This window comes from Paramisgurnus dabryanus, chromosome 12 (genome assembly GCF_030506205.2).
Source record: "Paramisgurnus dabryanus chromosome 12, PD_genome_1.1, whole genome shotgun sequence".
In the NCBI taxonomy this organism is placed as follows: domain Eukaryota; kingdom Metazoa; phylum Chordata; class Actinopteri; order Cypriniformes; family Cobitidae; genus Paramisgurnus; species Paramisgurnus dabryanus.
This window is the reverse complement of record NC_133348.1, coordinates 24,453,598-24,472,055: the sequence shown is the minus strand read 5'-3', so window position 1 is coordinate 24,472,055 and position 18,458 is coordinate 24,453,598. Positions and strand designations below refer to the sequence as shown.

At 37.0% G+C, this 18,458-nt stretch overlaps 1 protein-coding gene across 2 annotated transcripts in view; it reads left to right on the top strand.

Annotated features, from left to right (window-relative positions):
- Window positions 1–18,458, top strand: part of trappc8 (trafficking protein particle complex subunit 8) — a 59,291-nt gene that overhangs the window by 5,585 nt on the left and 35,248 nt on the right. Inside the window, exons 3-15 of one of the 2 annotated variants that reach the window (XM_065257286.1) lie at window positions 1,609–1,692; window positions 5,988–6,077; window positions 6,241–6,415; window positions 8,339–8,492; window positions 8,810–8,894; window positions 9,014–9,279; window positions 11,363–11,478; window positions 12,317–12,467; window positions 12,592–12,692; window positions 12,854–12,959; window positions 14,010–14,141; window positions 14,918–15,142; window positions 17,155–17,263. In XM_065257286.1, the coding sequence (XP_065113358.1) occupies window positions 1,609–1,692; window positions 5,988–6,077; window positions 6,241–6,415; window positions 8,339–8,492; window positions 8,810–8,894; window positions 9,014–9,279; window positions 11,363–11,478; window positions 12,317–12,467; window positions 12,592–12,692; window positions 12,854–12,959; window positions 14,010–14,141; window positions 14,918–15,142; window positions 17,155–17,263 (1,794 nt within the window). The remainder of the gene's footprint in view (window positions 1–1,608; window positions 1,693–5,987; window positions 6,078–6,240; window positions 6,416–8,338; window positions 8,493–8,809; window positions 8,895–9,013; window positions 9,280–11,362; window positions 11,479–12,316; window positions 12,468–12,591; window positions 12,693–12,853; window positions 12,960–14,009; window positions 14,142–14,917; window positions 15,143–17,154; window positions 17,264–18,458) is intronic. The other variant, XM_065257287.1, reaches the window with a different exon arrangement.

Here is an 18,458-nt window from a genome sequence, read left to right as displayed (position 1 = left end):
CACAGGTTAATGCAAAACCTGATGATCCATGTTATCCCAGAATGATTCAAGATGTGCTTCCACTGAAGCAATGTGGTTATTGAAAAACCACAGATATATAAATATTTTTCCTCTTTTTATATCATGAAGTCTTTTTCGTTTAAATTTTTTGTAATCCTACAGCTTTATTTTAGGTTTATATTTTCTATTTGTCCTCAGACCTTTGAACCCAACTGTATCTTTATTTTATTCAATAATTATTTCTTTTGAGATAAAATTAAATACCAACAGCTTTAAATGTTTTTATTTATTAAGGTAAGTTTCTGTATACTTTTACCTCGCTACCTGAAGAGGGCAGTAGATCACTTAAAGGCATAGTTGACCCAAAAAAAAAAAAATTCTGTCATCATTTACTCACTCTCATGTTGTTACAAACCTGTATATATTTTTTTGTTCTTATGAACATGAAAGCAGATATTTCAAGGATTTTTTGTAACCACGTCGATCAGAGACCCCACACTAACAGAATAATATGGGAGTCAATGAGTCTGATTGGTTTGGCTACAGACATTGCTCAAAATATCTTCTTTCATGTTCATCAGAACAAAGAAATGTATGCAGGTTTGTAACAACACGAGAGTGAGAAAATGATGACAGAATTTTCATTTTTAGGTAAACTATCTCTTTAAGAGCAAGCAATTCAATTAAATGCTATAATTGTCTGTGAAATTAAAGGGTTTGGTTTCCATTACACCTTTATGCTTATCATTTCTGATCTTGTTTTTTGAATTTTCTTTTGCCCCCAAACTCCTGTGGATGAATTTTTGGTAAGAGCTATGACCCTCATATGCACCCTCTCTGGTGTGTGTATGCCAGGTCAAAACACGTGTGCTATGCTGTGCTGTTAACCCTGTAAAAAAATGAGTGTTTGGTCACCTTTCATATCAATTCCTTCAAAGGCCCTCCACTACCTCACTACACAAACAACAAAGACTAGGTGCAATATATTAAAACCTACACGTCAAGTGTAGACAAGTTCACATTGAGTGACTTGTACCTGATTTTGACAATAGAGTCAAAATGCTACATGTCAGAACTGGTTGGGTGGTGCCTCCACCTAGGTGTTAGTCTGAAACAAAGCCAAGTAAGTTTTCGGCTAAATTATATTCATTATGCAAACTGCCAAATAGCTTACGGAGGATTGTGGGAAGGAAGGATACATAGAGTAATACAGCTGCATTACCTGCTACTCCAACTTCTGTTTGAACAGCTGTAATTATTTGGCATAATAAGATTTCAGTTTTTATAAAATATTAAAAATGTTATCTTATCCTTGAGACTTCATTGTTCATTACAATTGTTTTTTTATTTGTATTGTACTTTTCACAGTGTTGCACAATTATGGATATTGCTTAATTTATTTATAAACCCACAGCGTGAGATGGCAATGAAACAAACAAAGCAAAATGTTGCTTTGTAAATCAGCATTGCTAGCTGAAGTTGTTCAAATCTTCCTGTCTGTGGTGAAGGTTCACTTCATTTTTTTAAACCCCCATTTGGCTTCATGATGCCTTTTTGGTTCCTGTAAGTATTAACCAGATCGGCTCCCATTTGCCTCTCTTCTCTTAGACCGCACGGTCAAAGCGAGCGTTCCCTGGTACTCGGACTGGAAAGAAACAATCACCCAGCTGAACTCATCCAAGTGCTTCACAGGTATTCCCCTCCTATCCCGAGCTGGGACTGTGTCACTTTCCGGCCTCGTCTGACTCGCTCGATAGTACCGTCGCTAAACCTCCTTTCCAATTCAGCTTTCTTCACTTTCCTAGGATGTTGGTGATGGTCCTTTAGTTTGATTTGTGTGTGTGTGTGTGTGTTTGTGTGTGTTGAGATCAAAGGGAAATGACTTATTGGACGAAAGCTCACACCTCAAACTTTAAAGCATTTTTAGATCAGACCTTTTCTTTGCCAGGAAATTCACAATCACATCTTTTCTGCCGCATTGGTTAACAATTGAGAAGCTCAGATGCAAAATGCTATCAGCACATATTATACGTTTATCAAATACTTCAGGCCATTCAGAAAACTCCATTAAGAGTCTGATTAAAAATGCTAATTTACTAGAAACATGTCAGATGCACTTAGTGTTTTGAATCTGAGCTAGTTAATTGTTTTGGTTTAGTTTGTGTGTGAGCTTTTTACTTCAGTGAGTCATTTTACCTATAGTGAGTCAAAACAAGCTCTTTTCGTATAGACTTTAGAATTTCTCCTCTCTGTAGATGAGCTGTTTTCCAGATTTTGTGAAGTACGGATCAATTTACAGATGCACTTTTCGCACATTAATCATTATCTGAAATCCAAGCAGAATGAATGTTGTAGTGTCTAATTTTGCAAGATGTTGGAGGATAAATGAGATGTACAATAACATGCTAAATGACAAATCATAATAATGATATAACAAACATTCATGTTTCACATTCTTCTGAAAACAACTAAGCATCATTCTCTCTGTCTCACCCATCTTTCTGCATAGAATTAAACCTTTGGCTACAAATACTTTTTGAAATATTGTGTAAAATGTTTGATTTTGATACATCTCTTGCAGCTCTAAGCACTAGAATCAACAAACAGAACTGCAAAATGTTGTGGTAGTTTCGAACAGTTTTCCAGACGCAACAGTTGAATTAACCAGGCAAGGCAAGCAACAAGGTGAACGTAAAAATCTTAGGTCATCTTCAAGAGACCAACTCTTAATCAGAAGAGTGCGTGTTTGCTGCGCACCGCCAGATTATTGAAACCCAGCGTACATTGTATGCGTAGGTCGCACATGCGCCTACAGTAAAAAATAGTATGTAGCCCAGGAGATGCATTGCATTTTGTCCCAGTTTGCAAGTGTCGAATGTCTGTGTACACGTACAAGTAAAAAAAACTATACTTTGCAAGGCTGTGAGTTCGATCATGCGCAAGATGATGTGTTTTGTGGGCAGAGCCCAAATGGTGGCAGAAACTGACAGCTTTGCAGTAGCGGTGTGAAGTGTTTTAGCGTTAAACTGTGATTCTGTCGAAGTCTGTTTCCCCTATGTTTACCTTTAGTGCAGGGATGGGCAACCTCAGTCCTGGAGGGCCGGTGTCCTGCAGAGTTTAGCTCCAACATGCCTCAGCACACCTGCTTAAAACTTTCTAGTATGCCTAGTAAGACCTTAATTGGCTGCTTCAGGGGTGTTTAATTATGGTTGGAGCTAACCTCTGCAGGACACCGGCCCTCCAGGACCGAAGTTGCCCATTCCTGCTTTAGTGTAATGTTTCTTATAGCGTTTATATCACGTTACATTAATTTTTTATATTAGATTTTTTTAGACATGAGTCTGTAAAAGCTCTATATAAATGCAGTCCGTTTAGCATTTTTCCATTTATAATACCATTAAATAAATAAATATTATTTTTTGTTATTTCTTATATTTATAGCCTGTTCTAAAACTATTTATACTAAAATGAATGTAGGCCTGTTTATATATTAATAACACTTCGTGTGCATGCATGCATGCATGCGTGTGCGCGCACACACTATATTTATAAATTTATTATGTTTGCATAGTAATTTTAGAAGAAATAGGAAGACGACATAAGATAAAAGGTAAAAAAGAAATAATAGAAAACATAAAAAATGATGAAATATTTAACAAATTGTATTACAAAATACATGATAGTAGAATACATGATAGTATAGTATTGTTTTTTTAGTATAGCCCATTCAAAACTTTTAGCTTTCTAAATAAATTTTAAAGGTAGCGTGAGCGTCTAGCGTGATAAAAACGCTATAACACATGGAGGGAACAGACAGAACACCGGACATCTTCTCTAATTATTTTCTATTACAATTATTAATAGAGTTCCAGATAATTTTATCACTCCACTATGTCTGTTGAAGGGCTTGCAACCATAAATGCCTACGTTTATTCGACGATGGTATTTAAAAAAATTAAGGTAATCTTTTTTTGTCATTCCTATTTCTGACACCCAACAGCACATTTTCTAGTGGTTTATCCTGCCCGTTTCACTCGTGTATAATTCATTTCCACTAGGGATGCACCGAAATGAAAATTCTTGGCCGAAAAACCGAAAATGAGGAAACCAAGGCCGAAAAACCGAAACACAGAAATAAATTATTATGCCAATTATTAGTACAAATGCATTTATGTCTATCACTGTGTACTAACTTTACTAGGGGTGTGTGACAGATCACAAAACTCACGGTTCAGGTCACATTACAGTTTTTGAGGCACGGATCGGATTATTTTTCAGATCAGCAAAAAGGGGGTGGGGAAAATCTAATAACAAATAAAGAAATTACAAACATTTATAAAAAATAACAAAGCTGCACATTAATAAGGGCTAACATTAGCATTAGGTACAGAAATCGAATTAAATGAGTCATAACACTGTCTTTATTGTATAAATTAAATATATTATTATTTTTAGAGCTATTTGTCTCTTTGTTAGACTTAAATAGGTTTATTGAGGTTACTGTCTCTTTAAATAAGCAGAGACTGGTTTATGACTGTAATCTATACATACACTTAAGACATAAACAAATGTTTTTATTAGAAAAAGAATACTTTGGAGATAATTTTGTTTATATGTGCCCTGTCAATAACAGAAAGATTTTATGTTCGCTTGTTTGCGTCTCACTCGTGTGTGCACTATTGAGGGCACTTAAACGCGCGCGCGCACACACAGAGAACAAAGGCGAATCCCAAATAGCGCAGCATAAAAACTTTACGTTGTTTTTCATTGCTTTATTTGGCACACGTATGTTAATGGACTATACAGTATGAGACACATTTGCGGAACTCTCTCTAAAGTTTACACATCAAGAGTTCTGATCTTTGAAGGGCGTACTCACTGTGATGATCACGTCTGGACCGGACACAACCGCATGTGCCTCTGTGCGTACTTTAGCGCCTTTTTGTGGTTAAATACATCCACGCCGCATACATGTTGCTTCAGACAAGCACGTGCAGGGCGCGGTTTCTGTTTGCGTCATCACAACATTTCGGTCGTATTGTTTCGGTGATAAAAGTCTTTCGGTGGCCGAATATTCGGTGCATCCCTAATTTCCACTGTTTTTCTGCCACCACATTGTGCACACAGCTCTGCCTTTATCTCAACATTAACACATTTCCACAAAAGAAGATTTTGATAAATGATGGTAACAACACATGAGAATTAGTAATGAGAACAGATTATTTTAACTTTCGCTTAAAAAAGCAGTATAGTTTTGTAGGGTAGAAGCTGTTTTAAAACTTCACCTTGCTTCCTCTTAGACTCCATTCAGAAGATTTATATTATGAATTATATGAATTTAATGATAGACTGACAGAGTAAAGTGATTTATGCATTGACCTTGTTTTCATAAATGATTCTGAAACAGCGATTGATTGAGAGGAAATGTCAAGGAGGTAATAAATCTTAAGGGGAAAAATTAATTCATAAGTTATTCCTCATCTTCCCACATTTCTGGATTGATCGAAAGGATGAATTTGGCTGTGAATGCTGATGTGCATCCAATGTTCTGGTGGATTCATAAATCTTTGAACAAAGTTAGGTTGAATCTTAAAGATTGTGAAGTTGCAGAACAATGTTTATATTTTCTAACTACATTATTAATGCTGAAATGCTGAAAAGCAAAAATTTGTATACATTGTTGGCAAATTCTAACGTTTTAATTTATTTTAAAGTATTTTTTTTTACTGTATTTTAGTGGGGTTTTTTTACTGTCAATGTATGTCTTTACACACAGGTTTTTGATTAATCCGTTTAAGTGACCAAATCTTTTTAATTTTAACAGTGTTTCCAGTGTCTATTCAGCTTCTTGTAGCTCAAATGTTTTTCCTCTTTGCTTTCATACTGCGATCCCCTTCTCTTCTGCCCTTAGGGCCGATCGTGGAACCTCCAAAACTCATGTTTCTGAATCAAGACAATATTTCTTTGTGTGTGTGTTTATATTCTAGCCACAACGCCATGGTTTGAGACCTACAGGGAAAACTTCCTACAGTCCATGCCTGCATCTGAGCACGAGTTCCTCAACCACTATCTGGCCTGTATCCTTCAAAACGTAGACATATGACTTTCTTGTGTCTCTTTCTCCTTTGTTTTGCTCATAATCACATGTTTTATTTACTACTAGAGATGCACTAACATTTGTGCTGATATAGCCACTATATAGGAAATATTGTTTGTGAAGTCTCCTGAACTCATGGGCAGGTATGTTGGTGGTATCGTCACGTGACGCTGTACCCACAGAACAGTTCCTCAAACTCTCACAAGAACAGCACAGAATCCAGCACAGCGGAGAATACACCATCCCTAAATGGTTCATCCCCAATACACTTAAATATTACGTCTTACTCCATGACATCAGCGACGGAGATGAGCAGAGGTGTGTGTGTCACTCCGTTTAATATCAAGTGCTTCTTTTGTAAAAAAATTTGTTGCATTTGTAGATCTTTTGCGCAATTAATGAGACAAAATAGCTGTGTTTCTATTTTGCAATAAAAACAATTACAATTTGAAAATACGCCCATGCAAACATGTCAACTTATCAAAAACTCTTATATATAGCAAAAGTTTTGCTATGCTCACGGAGCACTTAGTTTGCAGCACTTCGACCTCGGGCGCAGTAATACTGACGGAAGTTTGAGCGAGAGGGGGAGTAGTCAGGAGTGATGATGCACCCCAGGTTGAAGTGCTGCAAACTAAGTGCTCTTCCGCCATACAACATAGTTCTCATTTTTTATTCGCTTAAAAATCACCACGTTTTATTTTGTCCCACTATACTTACCTATCTTTAACTACTCATGTAAAATTCTTTAAATGGGGAAAACATTGAAGTGTTTGGTGGTTTCCAAATTGATCCCTGTTTGTATCCTAAGGAATGAATGGAGCTAGGCTAAATGCTAACACATTTACGACGAGCTGTACAAAGAATGAAGTGCATGCATGTATTAATTAGTCTAAGTTGATGTAAGAACATAGTAAAATATTAAAAAAAGGTGGTGTTTTCCTTTAAGTATATTATATTGCATTTCTGTCAAGAGATCTTTCTAAAAGTTAAAAATTGTTTCTTTAATGGAAAATGTGTAATTTTGCAATAGTTTTAAATCAACATTTAGAATAAAAACTGACTCACTTCTGATATATAGGCACCAGGACTTTGATCGCATTGGTCATGTGAGAAGTAGTCACATTCGAACACAATTGAACCCTTGTGTTTCTCATTGAACTTTAGTGTTCTTTGTCATTGTGAAGCTCCATGTGTCTCAGTGTTGTCGATGCAGTGTAAACCAAATGATTTAAGTAAAAAAGCATTCTTCTTGCACGCAAGCACCTTTGTAGCAATAGTATCCACTTGTTTATTTTTAGGAAGTTTAGGAAATTTTATTTTTACAGCTTAAGCTTTGTGTAAACATTAGAAAAATGCTTTTTTTGTGCGAGTTTCCTTAGATCTATGAGCCTCTGTGATTCCTCTTCAGTCATCAGAATTTACAGCTGTAGTTTGATAAAAATCTTGTAATGAAACACTTCGATGCGCTTGTCTGACCTGCGCACATTATAATGTGATTGAATTTTACTTGAGCCGTGATTTGTAAATGAATATTCCATAAGCCATTCAAAGCCCTATACATATTTCTAAAGTTATTCTGGTTGCATTACTTGTTCTGGGTTTTTTTTTTTCAAAATGCAGTCAACCAGTGACTCTAAACCTGCCTCGAGTGTTAAAACTAAATTGATGTCATGAGGAAAGACTTCTGCTTTCCTTGTGGTCTTGTTTGCATTTAATTAAACCGCTATGAGAATAGCAATGTATTGAAGCTTAAACACAACATGAATGGCATTCACAATGCATTTGACATCTGTAATGTGATATTACAATGTGAACATAATATGAGTTTAGGATTTTATTGCCTTTGATTTAATCACAAGATGTCTGGTTGTGATATTGCTGGTGGTGCTTGCTAAGGCTTTTTCAAAATGTTACATTTCGGCACATATCTGGCTGCACTGCGTGTGCCACGGACATGAATTACACCTCAGATCATGTTGCTTGTTATTTTTCATATAAGTGAATGTAAGACTTATGCAACAGTTATGATTTGTCACTGATTTCACTGATTTCTACTTCCACCTCTGTGAATTTTGCATGTAAATAAGTTGCCAGTCACTTTAACCATGTGCTGTTTGCAGCCCAGAGCTCTGATGAATATAAGATAAGGACAACTGTGGGGAGAGAGATTAGACTGTCATATAAATGTATGATGATATAGACAAACTATTAATGTCTCTCTCTCTCTCTGTGTCTCAGGGCGGACTTAGTTTACGAAGATATGAAACAGCGATATGGTACGCAGGGCTGCTATCTGCTGAAGATAAATTCCCGTAGTGGAGCCGGTGGTGCGGATGAACAGATTCCGGACCCCTGGAGTCAGTACTTGCACAAGACCAGCATACACACCCCTGTGAGTGCCACACCCTCACTACATGATTAGAAAATAAACTAACCCACGTATCGGCATGTGCTCTGTTCTTCATTGCTTATTCGGGGCAAGAACGAACTAGATTGACAAGACATTTGAGGATGTTTATTTACTACAAAAGTTTTCTTATTTTAGTATCAAACTTTTTAAAAATCTGCCCAATCACAAAAGGGCTTGCTGTTTGAAGAAAGCTCTGGCATTGTGTGTGCATGCATCAGACAAAATTTGATTTTTAATGCATTAGTTAAACTTGTCAATGTCCAAATCTTTATTATTTGTGTTTGTATGTCATGCTATAGGAGCTGTATGAAGAGTCTGCAGTGAACAATGTTGTTGAAAATAATGTTGACGCTGTGGAAGATGGTCTCGATTCTGCTGCAAGAGGTGAGCACAGTCCTCCATTATTAGGGTTTTAAGGTGTACGGTAAAGCTCATATTGATGTGACCGTTTGAGAAATATTATTATTTATAATGTTAATTGAATGTTGTGCTCATGTTTACAGACGGCATCTCCGAATCGCATCCTCTGCAGCTGGACCAGGCCACTGATTCTTGTTACCCTAGCAACAACCACAGTCAGTCCGCGAACAGCGTAGATGTGACGAAGCCTCAAAAACAGACCAGCGTGACCTCTCACACCCCTGTCACCCCTCCAGGAACCTGCCTGACCTTAAACGACCACGACCGTATCCGGCAGTTTATCCAGGAATTCACCTTCAGAGGATTATTGCCACATATTGAGAAAAACATTAGGCAGCTAAATGACCAGGTACACACACAAACTGATGTTTAAGTGAAGGGAAAGTGACATGTTTGTCAAGTATGGGAGGCATACACGCATACTCAAAATTGGACCTCTGCATTTAACCCATCCCAGTGTAGTGAGTCTCAAACCAGCAACTCCCGGGTTACAAGCCCGACTCTCTAACCCAGGGGTGGGCAGTCCTAGTTCTGGAGGGCCACGGTCCTGCAAAGTTCAGCTTCAATCCTAATCAGACCTGAATGTCATTTTCAAGTAATTTGCAGCTTTTGAATAGAGTTTCAGGTGTGTTTGATTAGGATTGGAGCTAAACTTTGCAGGAAAGAGGCCCTCCAGGACCAGGAATGCCCACCCCTGCTCTAATCATTATGCTACGACTGACCCTAATAGGTCACAGGTTTGCTTATCAGGGAATGAAGCTTGATTTCCAATAACCCCAATATAGGGATGTAAATCTTTGGGTAGACAGTAAATCGTTTTGATAAATGATTTATTGGTTTTATAATTTGTTTCAAAAAAGGTTCAGCATAGTTTGATTTGATTCAAAATGAGATTTGATTTCGATTTAAATATTTTTTACCTACTTAAACCTTAACCCCTCATTTGCATTGCTCGCGTCTGTGGCTCCGACATGGCCACCGGTGCATTCAAGCCGAGTTTGAATGCAAAATAAAAGTAAGACTTAATTTACAAAAAAACAAAAAACGTACGAAAAATAAAAGGAAAACAAAATAAACATACTGTGCAGAACATAACTGTATCTTTGGCAGGAGGACAATGATGGACGACGAGGTTCTTTCTTAAAGTTGAACATTTTGATTATGGGCTACCATACTTGACAATCATGTCACTTTCAAAACTATTAATTGCACCCTAAATCTTTTCATTGCAAGCACAGGAAGAGGAAATCCTTGTATATTAAAATTGTACACAATATATGGTATATATGAAGAGTTTGGTTCCAAAACACAATACATTTTTTTTTAGAATTTCCATTTTCACCAAGAAAGTGACAAAATGAAAACCACTATTTTTTGTTACAAACTTTCACATAGCATCTTAAGGTTTTAAAAACATTAAAATTCAAATCCATAATTAGATTTTTAAAGATTTATTATAAAAACAGATAATTTTTTCCGCAAAATGCAATAAAGTTTTTAAAAAAATATGCTATAAATCTATTGAATCAATATATAAATGTGTATTCATCTTTGCCATGTTATATTCATTTAGTTGACTAGTGATATACACTGATAAAAAAAAAACATTAATGGCATTAATTAAAACACTTACTTTGTCATATTAACACTGTCATTGCTGCTGTCATCTTTGGGACGTCATCGCTGAACTTTTTTTGACAGTGATCAGCTGTAAAATGTTTTGATCCTTCTCGATTTCCGTTGTAAAATAAAGTTTTTCATGAGATCCCCTGGGGTCAATGTGTTAGCATGAGAGAAGCTTGATGCTGTCGTGTGCTTTCCATCTCCCTTGTCCCTCTCTAGTAAATTATTAGATTTTGATGGCTTACGTTTCTTCTCCGGCACAGAAAACCACCACAGGTTTATCAATGCCATCAAAAGTATTATTTTGTTTTTGTTTGTTTGCTGATCACGAAGTACAAAGTAGATGAGGAAAACTAGGAATCTGTGTGAATCAAAGCGCCGGCCTTTCTGTTGACAATGCGTGGAATGGTGCGCTGTGATTTGTTGAGCGGATTTACTGCATTCTGCAGAAAAGAAGGACTGGCGTTTGCTGCGTGTTGGGGAAAAACAGAGAAAACATGACAGAATAACAAGGCGGATATCGGATTTTGCGTAAAATGAAGAATTTGCTTTTTAATACTGACCAGATACAATACTGATTTTAGCGGTAACAATTTTTTTTTAAATGCCGTTTATCGCGTTTTGAAAGCCATACTCTTCACAACAGTACAAGTCAAGGGTCTCTTATAATGTAATATTTCTTTAAAACGGCTGACTAATACACATTTTGTTCAAATTCTTTGTTTCCAAAAAAATGCACTTCTCCTCCCATGTCTATACAACACATCATTTTCCCATATTATTTACTTAATCAGTTTCTCTCGTTCCAGCTCGTGTCGAGAAAAGGTCTCAGTCGATCTCTTTTCTCTGCCACAAAAAAGTTGTTTGGTGGAGGGAAGGTACCAGAAAAGAGTATTGCTGATTTAAAGAACACTGCTGGGTTACTGTAAGTGACTAACGTGCATATTAAAATATTTCTGTTTCTATTCCTTAAAGGAATAGTCTACTCATTTTCAATATTGAACTATGTTATTACCTTAACTAAGAAGAGTTTATACATCCCTCTATCATCTGTGTGCGTGCACGTAAGCGCTGGAGCGCGCTGCGACACTTCGATAGCATTTAGCTTAGCCCCATTCATTCAATGGTACCACACAGAGATAAAGTTAGAAGTGACCAAACACATCAACGTTTTTCCTATTTAAGACGAGTAGTTATACGACCAAGTTTGGTGGTACAAAATAAAACGTAGCGCTTTTCCAAGCGGATTTAAAAGAGGAACTATATTGTATGGCGGAACAGCACTTTTGGGAGTACTTCGACTCGGCGCAGTAACACTCTCCCCCTCGCATTATGAGAGATTTTTCAGGCGAGTTGAAGTACTCCCAAAAGTGCTGTTCCGCCATACAATATAGTTCCTCTTTTAAATCCGCTTAAAAAAGCGCTACGTTTTATTTTGTACCACCATACTTGCTCGTATAACTACTCGTCTTAAATAGGAAAAGCGTTAATGTGTTTGGTCACTTCTAACTTTATCTCTGAGTGGTACCATTGAATGAATGGGGCTAAGCTAAATGCTATCGAAGTGTCGCAGCGCGCTCCAGCGCTTGCGTGCAAACACACAGATGATAGAGGGATGTATCAACTCTTCTTAGTTAAGGTAATAACATATTTTAATATTGAAAATGAGTAGACTATTCCTTTAACCACCAAGAGAAATATTTTTCTATTTTTCTTTTCTATTTCTGTTTGTCTCATCTTATTTTTGACCTCTGTAATGTCAGCTATCCCTCAGAGGCTCCTGAACTTCAGATCAGAAAGATGGCCGACCTCTGTTTCCTTGTTCAACACTATGAGCTGGCCTACAACTGCTATCATACTGCTAAGAAGGACTTTCTTTCTGACCAGGCCATGTTGTATGCCGCAGGAGCACTGGTGAGATGCTCTGTTTGACATAAGATGAACAGATAGGACCACTAGCACTGCCTTTCTGTATTTTATCAATAAAAATTTTGTTTGAGCACACCTCCGACCGCCTGTCCGATATCTATGTCTACAGGAGATGGCTGCGGTTTCTGCCTTTCTACAAAGCGGGGCACCCAGGCCGTATCCCGCACACTACATGGACACGGCCATACAGACCTACAGAGATGTGTGCAAGTAAGGGCATGCATTTGGTTTGTAGTTTGTTACTGTATATTAGGTTATGTGAATTAAGTGCATTTCTTGCATAGATGGAGAAAACCTCCATGCAAAAATGAGAGTGCTGTGTATGAACCCAGTGTTGGTGTATTGACATCATTGATTTCTGTGTGTTGCAGAAACATGCTGTTGGCTGAGAGGTGTTGTCTATTAAGTGCTGAGATACTGAAGAGTCAAGGAAAATACTCAGAGGCTGCTGCACTTCTCATCAAGATGACCAGTGAGGTGAGCACAAATCCCTGCCCACAGGGTTTTTTAAGAGTCACAGTGTGCCATTATGCTACCACTTGCATAACCAAACAGAAAAAAACTTTTCGAAATTGATTTTCTCAAAATTTCCTAATCTCACATTGGTCGGACACCCAAACACATGCCGTTGGAGGCAATGTTATTCCTTATGTTATCCCATAAAAAGCGTTCCCCTATTCCAACTTGATGTTCAGGGACATGCATGCTCTGAATCTGTTAGCATGGATTTACCAGCTAAAACCAGCATAAAGCTGGTGAGCTGGTTTTAGATGGTCTCCCAGCTGGGTTTTAGCAGGTGTAACAAGCTGATTTAGCTGTGTTTTGGTCACTTTGTTAGCTGGATTTAGCTGGTCAGGCTGAAAGATCAGCTGACCCACCAGCTTGACCTGCTTTGCCAGGCTGGGAGGACCAGCTACTGACACCTTAAGGGGGTGTGCACACCAAAGCATGCTTTCCATTGATTCCAATGGAAACCCGGCAATTTTTCAAATAAGCAAGCAGCTAGCGTTTTTTTTCCGGTGCTTTAGGGAGTTCAAAAATATTCAACTTTGGGGGAAAAGCTCCGCTCGTCAATGTCAGTTCTCACACGGACATCCAATTACAGTGGAGGAGGGGGCGGGACATTACCACAGCAACCAACCGTCTCACAGCTGAAGGATCAGAGCTACCAAAGTGCTCGGCCGAAAAACAGCTGACATTCGGCATCCTCAAGGCGTTTTCAGCTGTGTTTAAAAGTTTTGGTGTGTCCAGCCCTTAAACCAGCTACCTGCTTTGGCTGATTTTAGCTTTTATAAAAGCTGATTTTTAGATTTTACAATAGGGACCGCCTGGTTTCCTCTCAAAGTCCAAAAACTGTCATGTTAAATGAATTGGAAATATCAAATTGCCCTTCCCCTAATGTGTATGAATTAACCAGTTCTCGCAACAGTACTATTAAATCGATACATTTTATATTGTATGTATGCTTTGACTTCAGCTTAAGTCAAATATAAATATGCATATGTAAATCTTTCCTTTTTTTGACAGGACTCTGACCTGCGGAGTGCGCTCCTATTGGAGCAGGCAGCTCACTGCTTCATTAATATGCGTAGCCCCATGGTGAGGAAATTTGCCTTCCACATGATATTGGCTGGTCATCGTTTCAGCAAAGCTGGACAGGTACATGAAACGCACAATAAATACACTCCTGAAATGGAAAATTTGTATTTGTCTTAATTTTAACCTGAAAAGATTGAATGTTGAGCATTTTGTTGACTCTGTGTCTATCTTATTACTGTCATTTTTAAGTGCGGCTAATTCTAAGTTACTAAACATAAACTGAAGTCGTGATTTATTCATGTCTCAATACTAAAAGCCATATATTTATACAAAGTGACTTACAGTGCTAATTTATTAGTATATAATTTTGTGTTGTATGTATGTATGTATGCCAAATGCATAAATATAATGTAAATAGATGTTCTTCTCTAGAACGGAAATAAGGAGAAAACATTTATTGATACAATATCGTACGATCTTTTAGCTTGTCTGTGTTTGTTGCTTATGGCCACAGACAGAGGATCTAAGAGAAAGTTTGTTTAACATGAGCTCACGCCATTATTGTTGATCTGGAAGCCGATGTTATTTTAACAGCTGTGTTTGCTGTATTATTATTGTCCCCCATTCACTTGTATGTGTTTAGGGCAGTCTTCCCCTCCCTAAATGCCACTGGTATTTGATTCAGTCAATATGGTGTCGGACACCACTACAAAATGACACCTTAATAGAGCATCGTATTAGTGTATAGGGGTTTATTTCAGACTTAGCCATAGTTTACGCCATTTTGTCTGTCAGAAACAGACGCTTTGCAAAAGTCTGCATTACATGTTTATGAAACGAAATAATAACTGCAATAATGTGTCAATATCTCTTTTTTTTCTCTTTTTCTTTAATAGAAGAGGCATGCATTGAGATGTTATTGCCAGGCGTTGCAGGTGTATAAAGGTAAAAGTTGGACACTAGCTGAGGATCACATCAACTTTACCATCGGTCGGCAGTCTTTTACTCTCCGGCAGCCAGAGAACGCGGTGGCTGCATTCCGGCACATTCTCATCAATGACAGCAAACAGTCGGCTGTACAGCAGGCTGCTTTCCTCAGGGAATACCTTTATGTGTACAAGGTCAGCATCACGTACAGGTCAATGTGAAATCAAAATAGACCCGATTTAATTTCTTAATATGTGACCCTGGACGACGAAACCATATAAGGGTCAATTAAAAAAAAAAAAATTGTAAATACATTTTTTGAATAAATAAGCTTTCCATTGACGTATGGTTTGTTAAGATAGGGCAATATTGGCGAATATTGGAAAATTCCATTATATATAATTAAGTTTCTTTTATTAAATTTTCTACATGGATTATCAAATCACTAATTATAGCATGCTTTTATAAAATTCTTACACCATGTTATTACTAGCTCGGTTCATCAGCAGTCTGACCTCAGGTGGTTCTGCTCCATCAATGGGGCTGAATGCATAAGAAGTGGAAGTGATATCATTTTGTTTGTGTTTTGCCAACAAAACACAGACATTTGATGCAGTTTTACTTATGTCCTGTGACTTATGACTCAGTTGTTTTATCACTGGGACCGTCCTATTTCAACGAAATCCAGCATTAAACAAACACAACCGCACAACTCTTGGTTGGTGTGTGAGCGCTACTATAGGTGAAGTGCCCATATAAGGACTTCCACTGTACTTCCAGCACTGCTTATGCAACAGATTCAGAAACTTGTACAAACCCTGACGAAGTGCATTTGGCACAGAAATACTCCAAATGGTTCTTTGCCCATGTTTAGGATGAACTCTTTAATTGTGTTAATAAGTCAGCATGCATGAAATGCCCCCACCCCAATGTAATGAACATAAATGGGAGACTGCCGTAGCCAAAAATGACAAAAAGCACCACAAAATATCAAGTGTGTGACCGAGTCTTTGAAAACCCAGCTAAAGTAATTTTTGTGACTTGCTGTTTTCTACATAAAATCATCATATTTAATGTAATCTTTTTCTTTTAAAAATTGACTGAGTAAGGCCATGTCAAAGATTGAAATCAAACTTTGATGCTCCAAATCTCATAAATAATGCATTATGAGACTTTAGCCTGGATTTCAGATAAGAAAATGTCAAATATAAACACAGTAAGTATGCAGTATGTATTTATTCGCCGAAACTTTACTATTGCACTGAAATACAATATTATGATGTTAGACATGTAATGTCAAGTTTGATGTGAGTCCCCATTCATCTTCATTACATAATGAACTATAAATGAAAAACAAGAAAGTAACTGGTTACATTTACATTTATTTATATAGCTGGTGCTTTTATCCAAAGCAACTTAAAAATTAACTAGCTTTCAACATTTGTCCTAATTGGTTAGGAAGTAAATGACAGAACTTTTAACAGGTGATCCTCCCAAGTCATCTACCTGACGTATAGGAAAGGGACAAAAGTAAATTTTCAGATTTTTGCTAGGAGTTTGTGAGAGCACATGAATGTTTAAAAGAAAATATGACCCGCACAGATAAATGGTTTATAATAAACACTGCAATTTTCAATTAGAAAATAAGAATTGTCACTTTTAATAGTTTATAATGTGGCTTTAAAGCTTGTTAAAGACTGAGATTAATGTGACTAAATGACATGAAAGTATGAAATATTTGCAAAGTCTTTTACCTGAATAAATGTATTATCATCGAAGCAATTAAAACCGTTAACCTAGCCTCTGTATAAAAATGTGCTTTTCTGTTTTTCTCCTTTTGTTCGAAGACTTTGCCCTGTGCATTCAAATTTTTGGAATTTAGATTTTAGTTTTCATGCTAGATCCTTGACCTTTCATACCTCTCTGAGACAGCAGAGAATGCACTTGATTCTTGCAAATTAACCCTCTCCACTATGCCCAGTCAAATGTATTCATTCTTGAAGAGCTTGTTCATTTCTGGCCATATAGTTACTGAACAAAGGCACCTAGGTGATAACATGACCCGTGTTATCCAATTAGAAGGCATCAGTAGATGATGGTACTCTATGTTTCACTAGAACTCATTAAAGAAAACATCAGTCATGTTTTCATTTATAGATGTTGAAGTGGCTTTAATATGCCTAACTCTTGGATCTCTCCCCCTCAGAGTATGGGTCAGTTGTCGGGTGAAAGCTCCCTCCCTCAGCTGCCACTGCCCTGCCTGCACAGCTCACAGACGCGGGTGTTTTTCGGCCACGAACGCAGACTTGCTGAGGGTAAGCTTTACTATTTTAATAAGTTATCGGCCTCCCTCTCTCTCTTTCACACTGATACACTGTAAAAAGTGAAAGTTGGATTAACTTAAAAAAATTAAGTCTTAGTAAGATATAAGTTATCAATTGAATACATTTTTATTAAGTAGATTCACTTTTTACTGTGCATGACCCTTTCAGACTTAAAGGAATATTAAATTTTCTTTAAAAAAAAATCCACAACTTTTCGTCTAGATCCGGTCGTGATGCGTCAGCGTGACCCCACGCAATACGTCATGACGTCAAGAGGTCACAGAGGACGAACGCGAAACTCCGCCCCAGTGTTTACAAGTGTGTTGAAAGAGGACCGTTCCTACGTTGTTGTATGTCAACTAGGGATGCTAAACAATTAATCGCGATTAATCGTTAGCAGAATAAAAGTTTTTGTTTACATCATATATGTTTGTGAACTGTGTATAATAAATTTGTATAAATAAATGTACACACATGCATGTATATGTTTTAGAAATGTTTACATGTGTATATACATTTGTATATTTATATATAATTTTTATTATATATAAATATACATACTTAATATATACATTTTTTTCTTCTTAAAATTATACATGAATGTGTTCATATTTATATATATACATATTTATTATACACAGTTTACACACATATGTGATGTAAACAAAAACTTTTATTCTGCTAACGATTAATCGCGATTAATTGTTTAGCATCCCTAAATTGTCAACTGATACTAATTAATGTCTTTGTGTCAGTTTATTGTTTACAATGATCCGCAAATGTGCGTTTTATATATGTAACACGTGACCTCCCTACGTCACTACGCATTTACGTTAGGTCACGCTGGACCGGACCTAGACGAAAAGTTGTGGTTTAAAAGAGCATATTTTTTATTTTTCTTGACAATCGTTTCGCTAGATAAGACCCTTATGCCTTGTTTGGGATCGTTTAGAGTCCTTTGAAACTCTGTTGAAAAAAACTGTTAAGCGTTAAGTATTAAATGTTGGGCTCTAATAAAATCCATTAAAATAAGAAAAATCCTGCAATGTTTTCCTCAAAAAACATCATTTCTTCTCGACTGAACAAAGAAAGACATCAACATTTTGGATGACATGGTGGTGAGTAGATTATCTGGAACTCTCATAATTTCCTCATGCCATTCGAGATGTATTTAACATCCCTTCTT